This window comes from Scardinius erythrophthalmus (genome assembly GCF_964197995.2).
Source record: "Scardinius erythrophthalmus genome assembly, chromosome: 20".
NCBI lineage: Eukaryota > Metazoa > Chordata > Actinopteri > Cypriniformes > Leuciscidae > Scardinius > Scardinius erythrophthalmus.
In genome coordinates this window covers 17,097,422-17,116,304 of record NC_138240.1, presented here as the reverse complement: position 1 = coordinate 17,116,304, position 18,883 = coordinate 17,097,422, and the positions used below count along the sequence as shown (strand labels likewise).

General features: G+C 37.5%; 1 protein-coding gene across 1 annotated transcript in view; it reads right to left on the bottom strand.

Moving 5' to 3' along the window:
* grid2 (glutamate receptor, ionotropic, delta 2) overlaps positions 1-18,883 on the bottom strand; it is a gene marked incomplete at both ends in the record, with an annotated part of 472,158 nt that overhangs the window by 74,961 nt on the left and 378,314 nt on the right. Inside the window, 2 exons of the mRNA XM_081348596.1 lie at positions 5,976-6,288; positions 12,027-12,224. Of these exons, the coding sequence (XP_081204722.1) occupies positions 5,976-6,288; positions 12,027-12,224 (511 nt within the window). The remainder of the gene's footprint in view (positions 1-5,975; positions 6,289-12,026; positions 12,225-18,883) is intronic.

The window sequence follows — 18,883 nt, the reverse complement described above, 5'->3', positions numbered from 1 at the left end:
ATCTTTAAAAAAAAAAAAACATTTCCCTCTGAAACCTTTCAAAGCTTGAAACCCCTTGAGGGTGATATTTGCGACAGGATTTGACGCAGTTCCTGCAAAGAACATCATCTCGGTTTATCTCATTTTTGGCTGAAGGGTCATCTGGGGCTTGACTTTTCCTGTCCATGTCTGTAAGCGTCCGTCTGTGAGCTCAAACGCTGGGAAGGCGAAGAAGCCACCAAGGGTGTTTGTGTGCTGGTTTGCCCATGGTTGTACAGATTAAAGCTAATGGTAGTCAGAGCAAATCCTGTGCCATGCTGAGGAACCCAGCGCTAGGACTCTGTGCGTCAGCGATAAGGTAAAGGACATGTGGTTTGGGGGAAAAAAAAGAATGAAAAGAGAAATAAATAGCTTGTTCTGTTCTCCTCTCTAAGTGTCAGACAAAAACAGGGTTCTTCAAAGCCATTATAATGCCTCTCTTCAGACTGACATATGACTAGGCTGAAAAAAGAGAGTGAAATCTACAACATTCGAGAATGCACTTTTCATATTTCAGACTTGATGGTGGAGCGAGGGGGAGCTCAGTCAGAATGAAGATGAAAGGAATAAAAGAGAAGAGCTGAGATGAAAGCACTGATAGGGGCCCGTGGCCCTCATATTCATTGTGACGCCACACTATTTAATGTGTATATGCATGTAAAGATTGGTTTGAGGAGTGGGGGTCGAGTTAAACAGATGTGTGAAAACAATCTGGGGGCAACAGGAGAGAATGCTGCACACATTAAAGGTAGGGTAGACAATTTTGGAGTGGCTAGCAATAGCAAGCAAGCTTTGAACGCATAAGATCCCACCCTCTCTTCAGTGCTCTCTCCAAAGCCACGTCTCCTCCAAAACACATGAACGCAACGAGTCTGCAAAGTGTCACAAGACGAGCGACGAAGTTAAATTACCTTTAGCCTCAAAGCCCATAACATTACAATAATAATGAACGTAAACAACTAACTTATACCACCTGACTGCTGCAGATTCATTTTGGCATTGATAGTGTAGACGAAAACAGCTCCGGGTAGAGCGTCATGGGTTGCCATCTCTTAATTGTCTTTACGACATGGTGTGAACGCAGCATAAGCTCGTTCTTTTGGTTCAGGAGGAACTGTAAAAGGTGGCTGCTGTTTGTTTGTGGCACTCTGTGACTGTCTGTATACAACTCAACTTCGTTCAGGTGGTCTCGAGCGGTTGTTTTGGCGCGGATCCGAGCGCGATTGCCCTGTTAACATATGCCTAAACGAATTGAACCTAGGGAGAAAACTTGACTTAACACACCAGGTTCCGAAACAAATGCTCAGGTGTGAAAGCTCCCTAACATTGCGTTTTTAGTGAATTGTTCATGCCACATGTGTGCTTTTCTTTAAAACACGAGCTCTGTAATAGTTTCTGAAGAGTGTGATTTTCTTCCATTCTGTGAAGAAAAATCCTGGAATGTTTTCCTCAAAAACCTTAATTTCTTTTCGACTGAAGAAAGAAAGACATGGATATCTTGGATGACATAAATCCAAGTAAATTATCAGCAACATTTTTTTTGAAAGTGAACTAATCCTTTAGCAGGCTGTTAAAATGGACTCTCCTCAGAAAAATAGCTGCTGGACCTTCTAAAGTTTGCAGGTTTTGCAAGAACGACACATTTCTTTGGGGTTGTCTGCACAACAGAAGGCTTGATCAATAATTTAAATGAGCTTTCATTTTTCTGCAGAATAAACTACAATTACAAATACCCCTGATTCCCAGAGCAGATTGCAGCTTTGAATGATTTTATTTGTGACAAAATTACTGGGATTGAAAACTTTGTGGGAAACATAAGACAATAATAATAATAAAAACATTCGGGGCTTAAGCCCTGGAAAGCCCTCCTCTAGCCACCCACGTTGATGTGGTAGCAAACAAAAAATATTCTGTATATGAATTTAATAAAGAAAAATAACATGCTACAACAAAACGTACAGTGTTGAATTTTGCAGTGTTGTTTATGAAAGCGCTTATCAGGATTACTGGGCATTATAAAGGGGAAAAATGTGAATCACAGTTCATTACAGTGCTACAGTACAAGAAAGGTTATGGAGCGTTTAACAGGTGGCTTCAAAGATCTTATAGCACAAATGCTTTTTTCTCAGTTAATTAAAAGCGGTTTCTTGGTAAGCTTAAGACATCAGGGAGCTTGGCATTAATTACGAATCTACACGTTTTACTTACAAATGCACACAGATAGAGAAACATTTTCACAAAATCTTCGGGGATTTAAAAGATGTAAAAGAAGCTCCTTTAAGCCCTCAGTTGGTTTTGAATGGTTTTGAATTAGTTTACTCAGCGTGTGTTATCTGTGTTATAAGCTTTACAAATCATTGCAACAATTAAAGACTGAAAAAAACAAACAAAAAAAAACAACGATGAAATTGTTAATTTAACTGGTTTTGTTTCAGGTCCTTTAAAAAAAACAAGCAAAATCAAGGTTACGTTATTTATTATTATTATTAAATAATTATTTAAATGAAAGAATTAATCATTTTGTTTTAATTCATTAAAACCTATTTGAGGTGTGAAGTTGTTTCAAATCTTTTTTATGATGATATTTGATAGGTTTTACTGTCATGGCAAATACATTGTCATTGTAAATACATTGTACATGTTGTGGCTATACTTTGGATAAACAATATGCAAAGATGCTGACATGAAACAGCACATGTAGTTCACATGACATTTAATTTATCTCTGTATAAAATACTGGAGCAAAGAAAGGAATGTGAAAATTACATTTGTTTAAGGGGGATATATGAAACAAAAAGTCAAGAAGCATCAGAGGAGAGAGGCAGAGGTCTTTGTGAGGCAGATGAAAGTGACTCATCAAAGAGACCGATTCTAGCTATGCCATTCCAGCTACGTCCCTTCTCTCCCCACTCACTTCTCTCTTGTTTTAGAGATCGGGTGTATTTGTACAACCAGCTCTCCAAAAAACATCAAAGAGGACTGCAAGACAAAAGGATGATAGTGATGTTTTAAGTGGTCGGGGAATGCATGTAAGTACACAGCACAATTGTGTGTATGCATTTCCATCTTTGTTTGCTTCTGGTGCCGTAGCATATTCCACAGTATGCAATCAGCTCCATTTAAACAATTTCATCCTAAAAAGACACCGAGCTCGGTTCACTGGTCTGATGAAAGCGCATTAATGAACTGACTTCTCACCATAATGAGCATGTTTCAAAAAGAAGCATAGATTGCAATTAGAAAAGAAATGGACCCAGATACAAGGGAGCAATTAGGCTGTCTTATTATAATCATCATCATTATAACCCGCTCATGTAAATTTACTGATTTTTGGTTAAGTGCAATTCCAAGCAAATGTCAACCTTACCATGGGATAATGAAGTGTTTACTCAAGGAGCGTAACCTCATTTAGGTCTCAATTTTATCGTATTAATTCTTTCTACTATAATCTAACACAATTTTATTGTCTATTTATCGGCCACACGAGGTGCGCACCGATAAAACAACATTTACCAGACATGTTTGATGGTTCCAAAGAAATTTGAATTTATCTTATCAATAAGTATCTACCAGAGTCACTGTGGCAAGTAGGACGAGGCAGAGGGCCGTGAGAGAACAATGGCGTGATTGATAATTAGCGACACCTGCTCGACGCACCGGTCTCATATTTCTCACGAAGGAGCTGAAGCATAAAAGGAGGAGCGACTACAGTGAAGGACGAGAGAGGACCAGGCCTGGACTATAATTTATGTTATGTTTTGTTTTTAATATGTGGCGGCAGTCGTCCGTGAGGGGTTGCGCACGTAATTCTCGGATTAACTGCAAAGTTTAACCATCATTGAGTGGAAGTTTATCATTTGCACTTGTCGTAGATCCTGTCAGTTTAAACATTCAATTGATTTTAAACCATTTAAGCTCAAGAAGACTCAAAAGGAAACCCAATTTGGAACCCGCACGCTGTTTTCTGTTTGTGCACACAGAGCCCCGTAGATGCACGTGAACTACAAATTCAGTTAATTTCCGCCTCTATTTGTACTTGAACAGACACATACACTCAAAATTATGTCAAAATGCCCATCTCGGCGAGTATCATTGTAAATACTGTCACAGATGGCTTACGTGAATGTAAACAATTGAGAAAGAAAACGGATGTGTATCATTATATTGGATCCGTACATTAGCTCTTAAAGCGACAGCAGACTAACATTCCTGCTGCTGTCTGTGTCATTAATGTTAATCAAACAACAAAATACAAAGAGAAAATCCCTTTTGTAGCTTTAACAAATAATAATTATTTTTTTATTTATTCAGTAAAGACTATGCAGTGTTATTTTACATTTGATTATTACATTTCTGTAACTGAATACTGTTAGACTAGGCTAGACTGTTACACATAAGCTAAAGCACTGTTTATTTCTTGCAATTTTTTTATTTTCTGCAGATTCACTCCCCTACAAAATCATCCAAATTATTCTATAATGATTCATTCTTTCCAAATAGAGCTATTCAAGTCATCTGGTGAAACTGCAATACATATCACACTTTGAAATGCTTATATTTACATTTATGTAAAACTGGGCATCATACACTAAAAAACTGAATGTCACTTAATACTAGACTTTAAAGTTGCTATGAACACAACAAACTCAAAACATGAGCCTTGTTGCTAGGAGACGCATGACAAATGAAACAATATATGTTCTAAATTCACCTCAAAATAGCATGCATGTTTGATATGCTCTGACTGGATGGAATTGTAGTCTAAAGCTAAAAAAAATCTGACTCTTGTGTCCATCATAAACTACACGATTTTCTCTGAAATCTGTCAACTCGAGCAGGCCAAAATCTGCAGACTGGCTCTGACTTTTGGCCACTTGTGTCAAAAGAAGAAGATATTTTAAAGAATGCTGATGACCAAACATTTTTGGCTCCTATTGACTTCCACTGCATTTTGTGTGTGTGTGTGTGTGTGTGTGTGTGTGTGTTCCACAGAAGAAAGCAAGTCATACAGGTTTGAAACAACAGTGTTATGACAATTAAAATGTTTTCATCATCTGTTCTTTAAACACCGCTTTCAGAATTATGTCCATATTTCCCTAAAAAGACAATAATCACAAAAAAAGATTCTGTCCTATGGAGAACCAGACTTTCATTCTGTAGATACTGTCGCTTCTAGATAGTGCATTTCAAGTCACAGAGGAACTACAAACAATAAAGTTTAGTTCATACTGCAAGTTAATTTCCCTTAAAATGGGAAATAAAATCTACAATGGAATCTGCTGGGTTTTAGAAAAGTGCATACAAATGGTTTGCTTTCTACCATTTGTAGAAAGTCGACTTTCTCTCAGAAGCTACATTTCACATTGTGACTGCAAATGTCACAGCCGTAAAGCTGGAATTGGCCTTCACAAGCAGTCTGTAGCAAAACATGTCAAAATTTTGCTGGTAATTAATGATACCAGTTGATGTTCGCTCAACATGTTGAGGATACAAAACCCTCATAGTGACTGACGGAGTATTCCTCTTTTCTTACACACTATCTTTTTTACTCACTCTTTTTTTTTTGCTTGTTTCCCTTTTCTGAAGATTACCCCTGCCTTTTGCTGCTCACAGATTTAGATTTTTTTTACATCTTTTGTCCAAAAAACAGCTTTGACCCTTTAAAAATTTGAAAGAAAACCAGAAAGTGCAGATATGATTTGCATATAATTTTTCACTTTCCCTTGACTCTCCCTATCTTTGTAATTTTCTCCCTTTGTCACATATAATCTTTGGTGCACAAAACACATCTAGCTCACACACATCTAGCACTACACAAAGACACACTTTAAACAGAAAGTGAGCACTTAAAATTATCTTTCTGCCCTGCTGTTCTCGATATCTCTACTTTTTCTCGCTCTTGAATCTCCTTTCTTCTTCCAGCACAAAGCATATCACACGCTCACGCACATACTCACCCTGCTGAACGAAGGATCCGTAGACAAACCACATGGAGTTGTACAGGGTCGTGGAGGAGACCGAGCCCATCGGCAGTCTGGGAGGGTTCAACCAGTTGAGGAGATACACCAGAATGCCCACCAGCAGCACCGTGCCGGCTATACATGCCCACAGAGACAGGTCGAAGGGGGCCAGGCATGCAAACATATCTACTGTCCTCTCCGCCTTCCTCAGCAACACACCGACGGAGTAGTCCATGTAGCGGGTGGTGAAGTCTACCACGCTCTCCCGCTCAGGGGTGATGGTCAGGGCTGACAGACCGACATCTGCTCTCTGCCCAACAAAAAGACACACAGAAATATGACATATTTACAACCAGATTGTGCAAAGAACAGGTTCATATGTGTATCGCGCTTATAGCTTATAAATCTAAAATATTTTCTAAAGTTTTAAATATTCAGAAATTTGATAAGGCTTTACGGTAAGGTTCCATTTGTTAACATTAGTTAGCATGAACTAACTAAATGAATGTTAATTTCATTAAAATGAAAAGAGTTGTATTTTTAACTAATGTTAACAAACAGGAATAAACTGTTACAAATGTATTGCTCATTGTTAGTTAATGTTAGTTAATGCATTAGCTAATAAGAGCTTATTGTAAAGTGATACCAAACACTTAGTGCTGTCAATCGATAAAAAACAACTAATTAATTGCACACTTTTCTGTAATTAATCGTGATTAAACGCACCTAACATTGAAGTTTTTTTTTATATGTTTTTATATTAATAATTTCACATTTAAACTAAATGAATGCAGAAACTACATATTAATAAACTATTATATCATATAAACAACCTATATTTTAAATATTTGTTTAATGGTATCTTTTTATAAAAAAGGAAGCCAGTATCACCGTTAAAATACTGCTACTGATGTATAGACCTTATGTAGCCCTGCCCCTTTTCAGCGCTGCGCTCGTTGTCTTTTGACTTCCGGTCTGTATTTTCACAGCGATTTTGCGCGTATATTAATGAACGGCTCGTTTTAAAATCTTCCCAGTCGACTGACATTAGTTAAGTTATCTGCTTTAAACATTAAAGTCCTCATGATAACTTTCGTTAACTTTACATTAAGTAAATCCACTTCAAAAGCTAATTACTCCTGGACAGTAGCGCCATAGAAATATACAGAGCGACCGCAAAGACGGAAGTTAAAAGACAATATTCTAAAGATGGCGGCGCCCTCGTTTCTCTGGCGCATGAGGTCTATATGAAAATGTTTTTTTTAGCCACTAATTAGGCTTATATAAAAGATAATAACTTTTAATTTAAGTGAACTCTTGTTTCTTCACAGTCTTCACTGTATAAATTATAAATTAAATATAGATTAATCCTTATTAAAGCTAAAAAGGTTATTAAGTCGAGCAGTGAGTGATTTTCTCTTTTTCTTTTGTTCTTTGATTATCCTTAATGACAGAAGGCATAAGGTTTATTAGGCTGCTGTCACTTTAAGACCTGGCGCACATGACGCAGATCTGACATGCCCCCCATTTTCTCACAACTCTTTACGTTCATTTAAGGCTTCATTTAACTCATTTAAGACTTTGCTTGCGAGGATCCTCGACAAAACTGGCATTTCGCATAATTGTGTGTGTTTTTTTTTTTTCCATTCAAGCGCAAGTGTGTGTGTGTCAGACAGGAGATTCACGGACGCGTGCCAGAACCGCACTACATTCTCTTTTTTTGGCTTTTATGGCTCTATGTAAAGTTAGCCAAAGGATGACAGAAAAAAATGGATGCTGCGTTAATTGTGTTAAACATTTTTGCTGCATAAAATTGAAAAACTGTATTGCATGTGTTAATGCGTTGTTGTTGTTTTTCAGGTTTTGACATTTAACAGGGTTTTCACAAATATCTTTTCAAAATATTTATAAACCATTATTTAATGAAAATGGATAACATGAAAAAAAAATTGTGATGCAACAAGTTCACATGTGAAATAAGACAACCTCGTTAAATATTATATTATACATGTCTGAGGTCAGAAACCTGTGGAAGTCTGAAAGATGTTTTTGCAGCTTAGTTTCAATAAATCTCCCTAGGAAGAACATTTTGAGATGCAAAAGAATAGTACAGTACTTTCATAGTACAACGCTTTTATCACATAATCAAGGACAATTTTATTTCTTGTGATATGAACGCTTTAATATAGCCTTTGATTTAAACTTCAGTAGCATAAATTGTGTTAGTTTGATTAATTTGATTCACTTAATCAGTTAAAACGTCCTTAACACTGATGTTCACTCAAGTCTCTGTCATTTTTCAAGTAAAGTGGCTTAGTAAAATATTAATTTATTATTTAGTACTTTTTATTGGTAAATACAGCTCTTGTAGCTTAAACAGAACATGGTGCTCGCAACATCAAGACCATGGGTTAAATTGCTGGGTTCAGGGAATGGATGAACTGAAAAAATGCACACCTTGAAAGCAATGCAAGTTGTTTTGGATAAAAGCATCTTCCAAATGCATAAACATATATGTATAAAACAGAATGATTAAAAATAATGTGTTTGTATGGTGAAAAACAATATGAAAAACATCCACCTTCAATATACTTGGACACAAAGGTCCGTGTACCTTCTGCAGTATTTTTAATCTTGCACTATAAGCGCAGGATTCTCGTGAACAAGCTTGGTCCGCCTGCTGTGTCTCTCTCATTGAAAATGTGAGCTTGCAGTTGCCGTGTACCGTGTTGAAGTGCAGAAGACGGGGAGGGTTGACTAATCAGACAAAGGGCAGCCCATACATGCAAAACAAATATTAAAGCGTAATCTCATTTTTCTTGTTTTTCCATTTCTTAAATGTTTTTCCATTTCCATTTTCTCTTTATTTCTTTTTCAGTAGAAAATAAAATGAGCAGAAGGTACCGGACCCACAGACATAATGAAAAATGTCCATTTACTATCCCATATAAAAAAAGAAGAAGAAAAAATCAGCTTAGTGACAGACAATAATTTACATTATGTTGAATCAGTAAATGTGCAAATACACAGCACTCCTCATTGTCCCCAATCACAATATAAATAAACAAACTTCCTCAAGTGAATCCTGAGGTAACACTGTCTGCTGCCAAAAAGTAAAATTGTTTCTAAGGCTTTTAAATGCTAAAAAAAAAAACATCTAATTTGTCTTCTTTTTCTTATTTGGCAGTTGTGGAAATGATTGTGACTAGGTGCGCACAGCAGCGCAGAGATTAGATGAGACCTCTGCAGCCTCAGAGAGTTCCTGTCAAGAGACATTACCATCGGCAGAACAAAGGCATGTCATTATCATAGGGCGAGAGCCAGAGTCACCTGTCTGACTCCCATTAACCCGCCTGGCCACCTTCAGAGATCAGGGACCCCACAGGACCTCTGTATTTGAGCAGGGTTAGAGAAGCATCCGGTGGCCGGATCACTTCACAAATGTTAATCCACACAACAAGTGCTCCTCTGATTGTCTCGACTTAGAAACTTGGTAGTACCAGACTGCCTGCTATATAACAAGAGCCTGACAAATGACACTTTCACAATAGAGAATACATAAAATGAGAACAAAATAGATGCAGCGTTAGTATGCTAGTGGTACACCTAAATAAAAAGCTAGTGATCTAACTTTATTGATGAATTATGCCACAATTGAAGGGATCATAAAAAGAATAAAAATGTCTGTAATCTTTGAAGATGAGACTTTGATGTACGATTATGCTTTTATCTCAAAACTCCTTTCCCATTTCAAAAAGAGTATTTATTGCACAAACGTCTAGTTTAGTTCTTTTTCTTTCAAGTTCAGTAATTGCATCAATCAGCTACAGTAATTCAACAGCAAACAATACAAGATACATGTTTTAAACTGCCCTTAGAGGTGTCGGATGGAAAAAAAAAAGTTACGCTATTGTAATGTAGTAATCATTTGAGGACCAAAGAGACATAAAATCCATAATGCCTTTAATATTCATCCATTGTTAACTGTATTATAATTACAGTTACTTGACATGAAAGCTTTGTATTTATGAAACACTTTGGTTGTGTGATTTGTAGTACTTGTCTATTTGTCTATTGTACCCAAGTCAATTACAAATTGACTTGGAAATTGAATTGAAAAAAAAAAAGACCTTTTGATGAGCTGTCGGGAGAATACTACGAGCTTTCACCACTTATTTTGTGAAAATAATACCAAAAATAGTGTATTGTCAAGTGCTGGCTTTATAAAACATCTAAAAGCAAAAAACAAAACAAACAAACAAAAAATAAAAAAAGCAGTTCAACGTTTTCAACAAATGGGCACTTCTTTACACAAGCATAGCTGACAGACCTCTAGAGAGCAGCTTCTAACACACACTGATGATTTGTTAGATCAGTGAATTAACAATCTACTCTTGTGTAAGAAGAAAGAAGACATGTACAAAACGTAATCACTACATCCTGATTTTACGCCACCACACACAATTAACTCACAGCTGACTGAATCTACTAATTTCATGGACTGCCAAATAAAAAAAAGCTTAGAAAAGCAGAAATGGTCATATATTCAGATATGATTGATCATTTTGTTTTAAGTGCCAAAGTAAGTAAAACAGTAATATTTGTGAAATATTACTACAATTTAAAGTAATTATTTTCTATTTTAAAATTGAATTTACTGAATTTAGCTCATTTATTTTGTACATTTTTTGGAAATTGTTCATTTATTTATATATATACTGTATGTCCACTCACACACACGTTGGCATTTGTTGTTTATGGGAAGTCTCCATAGGCGTAATGATTTTTATACAGTACAAACTATATTCTATCCTCTTACACTAACACTCTAGTACTTGAGAGCTTGTGCCAATCCCTAGAATTGATTTGAAATAGAATGTTTTTATAACAATGTAAAATTTTCACTGTCACTTCAGTCATCAATTTAACTCATTCTTCCAGAATATTATTAATTATTAGAAAGTTCTTTTTTACTTCAACAAAAAAAGAAGAAAAAAAATCTTACTGACCCCAAACTTTTGAACAATTTTGTAAAGTGATGGTTGTTTCCTCTGTAATGCCCTGTCCTGTAGTATCATGTCATAACAGCCTTTTTTACATGATTCGAACACAAAAAGCAAACGAAAAATCAAAAAACTTTATCATGAAAGCCCACAGATGTGAAGTTGCTGGAAAACAATGTGTCAACAGAGACCGTTACAATGGGATTAGAGCTCCTTAATATTTTCCTTGTGTTTTGGTCTATCTCTCTGGAAATGAAGATAAGCGGCAGTACACTGTGGCTCATGTTTCCATTTCCCTGACAGAACAGTGGTGAGGAATATTCTCAGCACAGGAAGCAGTAGGGATGGAGGTGTGTCGCAGACCTGAAAAAGCTGTGGAATGGAAAGCAGCGGGATGTTTGGAGTAATGACCCTGAAAATGTGTATCTGACCTCTTACTGCTGTGAGATTTGCCTTTTGTTTATCTGCCAGCGGACAACATTTCAGTATGAGGTTTTCCCCCTCATTCACATGTAAGAAATATGTGCTCTTCTTTATCAAAGCAGTGCAGACTGTTTGGGAATACCAGGGAAAATGAAAAGCCCAAGATAGTTTGAGAAAGCCAAAGGAAAGCACATAAATCTGCGGCATTCAGCCAGACTGTATTATGTTAGTCATATCAAAGGCAGTGCTGACCGCACTAAAATAATTCTGCATCATTAAAAGGGTTTGAAATGGTCCTTTGAGCTTTAAATGTATTAACACTTGAAATACTGTCTTTCGTATATATAATATGTGGAGATCGTTTTCAATCTACTGAAAAGTACGTTTGTCTAATGAGATTTTAATGGTATATGCTACATTTTTTACACTGGTTGATTATGGATACAGCTAAAATAGCCAAATTTATTATTATAAGGGGTGTCGACATAGTTTTGGCCATGTAATGTATATACACATTTATGGGCAGAGTTGGGCAGCATTTATAATTAAATTAAAAAAAGTCAGTCATAGACAAGTAGTAGACAGACAGACAGATTTTGCACAATCTAGATAAACATCTTACCTTAGAAACCAGTTCTCCAATAAGACCATTCCAGGACCCATCAGCCTGCTGGCTGCCATATTTGTGATCAGGGGCCACGTAGATCTCATATTTGAAACCAAGGTAGTTGGCGAGAGCGTCCAGCACGTCGATTGAGAACCCCTGGTACTTCTTAGGTTTCCCAAGCACATTTTCTGAGACCATCACAAATGGTTCTTCCTGGAATAAGCAATAGCAAAAAAAAAAAAAAAAAAAATAGTTCAGGTTATAAAGGGACTAAATCATCTAGCTAAAAGCAACAAAAAGAGTTGCAGAGGATGGATTAAAACACACACACACACACACACACACACACACACACACACACACACACACACACACACACACACACACACACACACACACACACACACACACACACACACACACACACACACACACACACACACACACACACAATAGTCCAATGGTAATGCCTACGGACATTGAGGTAAGTGAGGGCACCGGTTTTAGAGTCACAGCTTGACGTTCATGATTCTGAGGGTGGCAGATCCATTCCTGGAGCTGACACATGTGTTCACCTGAAGCAGACGCATAAGCTCCTACAGCGGCTTAGCTAATACTTATAATTTGATTTTATTTTCAGCAGGAGGCAATGTCACTTGGCTTTAACCTCCCCTTATGAGCTGTGGCATAATTCAGAGAAGAAAAAAAAAGTCAGACAGGAATTAGTGCCATGTCAAATCCAATCAAGAGTAATGTGAGGAAAGTAAATATATATAGCTTTGGTTTTAGGATAGTTGAGTGAATCTTTACAGAAAATACAAGAGATGCTAAGAGGTGTTTATTTGTTTGAGGATCTGGGCTGGCCTTACAAAAGATACAGGTTTAAACTTCAGCCAGAGAAGAACTGAAAGTGACCCAGGGAAAGGATATAGTGAATATCACACAGCAGGTCTTTATTTTAGTTTGGTCCCTTTTACACCAGGACAAGATCGGCCTTAACAGCACTTCCCCAATTGAGACCTGGTAATTTATTAGCATTTCGTCACAGTGTAATCATACTATGAGTAATGAAAGTTTCTCCAGCGATTTGCATAGTTCCTTTCAAACATTTCAAATCAGTTCTGAATTTCTTGGAATGAAAATGTAGGCAATATGCTCTGAAACAACAATAATAATAAAAAGTCATATTTAATATGGGGTCTGAACAAACCATTCTCTCTCAGTGCTAAATTAAGATTCAGATTTATCAAACATCCTTAACTTGATGGTGCTTGTCAGTCATACAATATTCATAGTGGGTTCTGACAGACTCATAAGATCCCTAAAGCTCAATTAGGGATTTAAGGTTTTACTGTGCTCACATCAAAGAAATTAAGTCTTTACGAGAAGGATTTTAAATTAAAAATATATACCCGTATTTTCACTCATCATACAAGCATTAGCTCTGCCTATGGCTGAAGAAACCATTCTTCTGAAGCAGCGAGACCGACTGCCATTTGAATTGATTAGTCGTTCTCCACTGAGAAAGACGAACGGAGTCTCCAAGGATCTCCAAAACCAGCTTGGCAGACTATTGTGGAGGTGGATATGATGCGATTTGGATTTAGTCTGAGCTTGGGGCCTACTGGTGTTTCATAAAAGGTCTACAAACATTGTCATACACTGCCAAACTGGCTCTGGAGAGTTCCTGAAGGTCACACAGAGAAAATACAGATTTTTATAAGGAGGAAGTTTAGAGAGGGACTCTATGTGAGCAGTGGAAATGTCGTCAGTAATGCTGACAGCTGTTGCATCGAATTGTGAAAAAATTCTCAAGGACAAGCTACAGTGGTTCCCACAATTAGAAGCACGGCAGAGATATATGTAACCGTCAGTTGAACTGACTCATACAGAGGAGAAGGAGGTGTAACAAATCTTTTTGTGGTGGGGTAGAATGACCAGTTTTTATGGTAGAGTATATATGTTGAGGGACTTTCTGAAAACAGGAGGCTCCTAAAAGAAGGACTCTTCAAGACCAACTTGAGGACCACAACACTAGGTTCTTAAGAGTAACAAAAAAAATTCAACACAAAAAATTACAAAGGGGGGAAGTCTTCTCCCTCTTCAACCCCAGATTAAAATATCACTGTGAACATGCCTTTCCTTTCCCTTTAACATCATCAAGTCTAAATGTAGTTGAATCCATAGTTTACTGGAAATCACAAATCAGAAGCTTTTTTGTTAAAGGGGTCCCTATTATGCCCTTTTACGAAGTCTTGATTTTTGTTTTGGGGGTATACTAGAATATGTTTTAATGCTTGATTGTTCAAAAAACACATTATTTGTCACATATTTTACATTATTACTGCTCCCCTCTTCCCAGTCTGGTTGAACACGTTGTTTTCGATGAAGCCCCTCCTTCTGACTCAGCAATCACGGATTTCACAGGACGTTTCAGAGTGGTGTATTTTTTGGGGGAATTTTCAGATACGATGTTATCGATCACAAAATCATGGATAATTTTCCTATGGGGCGGTGAACAGTCTTACAAAAGCGCTTACAAAGCTAAAGTAAACACTACATCAATACTGTAATGTTAGTAAGCAGGCTAGCGGAGGCAAAGCTTTGTCCTTCGTTTACATCATAGCTATCATACTGTAGCAACTACATAAAACTTATACTTGAAGCTGTTAACAGAAAACACAACTACAAATAATAAGACACACTTACAAGTTGTGATCCCATAAACAACAGATTGTCCCGACAAAATGGGAATGGCTATGTCTTTCAGGAGAAGATTTTGTGCATATAGCCTGCATTGTACATTGTACCTGCATTGTCTGTTTGCTGTTCTCTGTAAAATGTGCAGCGCACAGATTAACGTTGAGGTTACAATCTTCAGGAAAAGTGTTAAAAATAAATTTAACCTCTCTAAGTTCGTCAGCCTTAGGACAAACTTTTTCTGGGGTGGAAAAAACAGTGACAACGCTCTTCATCTTCTCTAATGCAGCTCAACCAGGCCTCACCAACTTCTGCGTATTCCGTGGCCGTGGGAATATTGATAAAACATGCATTTATGAAGAAACAAATTAGATTCCCTTGTTTATTTGCACTGCAACAGATTTCTAAACTCTAGCTGAGCACAATCTTGCAAAGTCGAAAGTTGGAGGAGCTCAACTTAGCAAGGAGCTTTCACAGGCCTGAATGGCTGCATTCAACACACAGCTGCTAGCTGAAGGCCAATGACCAACCATTTGAGAACAGCAAAGTCAAGTCAAGCCACCTTTATTTATAAAGCACATTATACAATACAGATTGTTTCAAAGCAGCTTTACAGTGATAAACAGGAAAAAATACTGTTTATCTATTGTTCATCTGAAGTCAGTTCAGTGTTCAGATCAATTATTAAATTAGTTCATTTCAAAAAGTGATGTCATCGTCCAGCTCAGTTCAGTTCTCATACAACAGTGTCAACGATAATATTGTTGAATATTAAGAGTCCCTAACTAAGCAAGCCAGAGGCGACAGTGGCAAGGAACCCAAACTCAATCAGGTGACAGAATGGAGAAAAAAACCTTGGGAGAAACCAGGCTCAGTCGGAGAGCCAGTTCTCCTCTGGCCAACTAACGAACACAGTGTCATTATGATTCATCACGCCGGTATGGAGCCAAAGCTTGCCATAGGGTCTGTGCGGAGGACCTGTCTGGTTCTTGTGGTCTCTGCTGAGGACCTGTGCCGGTGACTGTCATGTCGACAAGGCCTTAACAGGGGATCGTCTAGTAGACACGGTCTCTGCTGACATTCAGCGCTGCGTTGTGGTTGTGTCTAGGTGCAGCAAACATCTTCCTCTTTCCATTCCATTGCAATCCAATACCACGGTAGTGTGGTGCCAGCGGCCCAGTGAAAATAATAGCCTGCTGTTTATTTTTCATATTCTCTTAAACAAATCCCTATTGATGTCTGAAGTGTTTCTGGGAATATGTCAGGCAGATTTATCATGGAAGGAGCGTTATTGACTGCATGCAGCCTTCACATTAAACCAGCGCTTTCTAATCCTCACCAGACCCCCCTCGCTCAATAAGCTATTAGAGGAAGTGAGGATATGCATGCCAACTCGCACTATAGCCACGAGGTACCATCTATCAGACCTCCCTCTGTGGGGCTTGTGCAAGACCCTGCTAGATTATCCCGGACCACTCGGCCATCAGCACGATCTGAAGAATATCTGTAGCACTTAGACTAGGGGCAAAAGCACAGCGACAATGACCCTTTTAACAGGATTCCTCCAATATCGTTTTTTATCTACATTGAGATGAAGCCTTGCTCTTATTGAGCTGGCCTAGAAGGGGTACGGCTCCCCACACTTGTGTTCAACCCATGTTGCATTGATTCCCTCCCTCATTATACAGCCATTCCTTCCACCCAATTACACACGCAGTGGTTCATATTCACACTGATCTTGTGGACAATCTCTACTTTGGAAATCGATAGAAGACATGCAGCAAAGGTGATGCAACAATGTTGCTAACATTAGCATCATCCTGTGTTCTTCAAGTGTTATTGCTGTGGGCATGCATTTGGGTCGATGATGTGACGATCTATTATTTTATTCAACTCTACTGTACATTAAAACCTATACAAATATTTCACAATATTATGGTTTTTACTTTATGTTTCTTAAAATAAATGCAGCCTTGGTGAGCATAAGATACTTCTTATATATGTATACATATATATATATATATATATATATATATATATATATATATATATATATATATATATATATATATATATATACACACACACACACACACACACACACATACACACATACACACATACACATACACACTACTGTGCAAAAGTCTTAGGCACGTTAGTATTTTCTGTGTGTCAGTGGGAAATATCAGTTTACATTTCCAAACATTAATTTTGCCATTAATTGTAATAATGCAGTGAGATTTTATGTATGTACAAGGAGTCTGACAACAGACGGTATATGCTCCACATGGATATCTGATCTCATCATCATCTAGTCTATCTGTGATTACATTAAAACACAGAAAAAGCAGAGACAGACTAAATCCAGAAGAACTGCGTCAACGTCTCCAGGACGCTTGAAGAAACCTACTTGCAAAGCTACAGTACTGTGAAAAGTTTTAGGCACTTCTGTAAAAAAAAAAAAAGACTTTTGCACAGTATAGTATATTCATATAAATCAATAATAAAGTAATGTACAGTATGTATGTGTATGTATACTATATATATATATATATATATATATATATGTACACATGTATACAGTATACGTATATACACACATACATATACATCACTTCATTATTCATTTATATGAATATACTATATGACTTCAGTCTTCGCCCATCTTCTACAGACGTTCTGAAGATTCTCTCATGCATGCAGCTATGATCTACCGGTGAGTGAATCAAAAACATGTGTCATAGTGCATTGAGACTGCAAGGTTTCACGGCAGCTGTGTGTTTGTGTTCTCAGTTAGTTTTTATGTTTGGAACAGCACCAGCGTTTCTCAGACAGGTGAAGGGCTGTCGGAGCTGGCACGTCACGTATTCCTGACACGCTTGCCACTGGGGCAGCTGGGAGCAGTAGGGAGTTTAAGTTGCAAGGAGCCACCAACAGGGAGCATGCGCCTTCCCCATCCACCTGAAGGTTTACTTTACAAATGACAACATATCCCATGGTTCCAAGCTCCCTGCTTCCCTAACCATATGCTACACCACAAGGGTCTATGGAACTACCCTGGCACTCTTACTTCACTTTTCCTACATTTTTTGAGGAATAATTCATCCTGATCTTAATACAATATTTGAACTAGAAATTACAATTGTGCATGCAAAGACATTGCAGCTTCAGTTAGTCTCTATGGAAAACTGGACCATAGAGACAGTCTATGGACTGGAACACAAGTGAACTGCAAATTAAAGTCGTTATGTTATTATCCAGAAGTCTTTGAGCGAAGCAAAGACAAAATTTGTTTAATTCCTTAATAGACACAGACGAATACTGACATGATAGCATACAGACTAGAATATATGGTGAGACAACTCACACCAAAGACAGGATTAGTGTTCAATTTTACCGTTTTTTGTTTAAGTCATTGCTTGTCTTTGACAAAAATGTCCTTGTCAGGTAAATTCTAGAAAGAAAAGTCATTTAAAAAAAAAAAAACCTAAATCTTCAATTATTATTTCTTGGAAAACATTCTGAAAAACGTATGTCTAAATAAAACTTATTGCAAAATGCAAAACAGGAAATTATATCACAAGGAGAACCTCTGCATACTCTTGTGACGGTGTATAGTTATTTATATAAAATATTTCAAAGATAAAAATAGACCTTGACACATTCTCTTCACAAGATGTAATATAAATCTATGGTGTCCCCAGAATGTGTCTGTGAAAATTCAGATCAAGATGACCCCCAGATCATTTATTATAGCTTGTCAAATATGCTACTTTTTGGGTGTGAGCAAAAACGCGCTGTTTTTGTGTGTGTCCCTTTAAATGCAAATGAGCTGCTGCTCCCCGCCTCCGTCCAAAAGATGGCCGACCCTTTACACGAGCTTCGGATATTCCGGCAATCACTAAACACACGAAATCGCAAATCTCGCTTATTCAAAATTTCAGAAATAACCAAGAGTGTAGCCTTACGGAGAGACTCAGGTAGCGGTTGCAACTTTTAGATAACACCTGGACATTTCTAAATGGTTAGTGGATACATTTATGTAGTTGTTGTGGAGTTACATTGACTCACCTCATTGACTTGCATGTACCGTCATGCTTAACTTTTACACAAGTTGTCACAGTTCCCTGAGGTATTTATAAGACAGCTGTGACATTTTTTGGTCAACT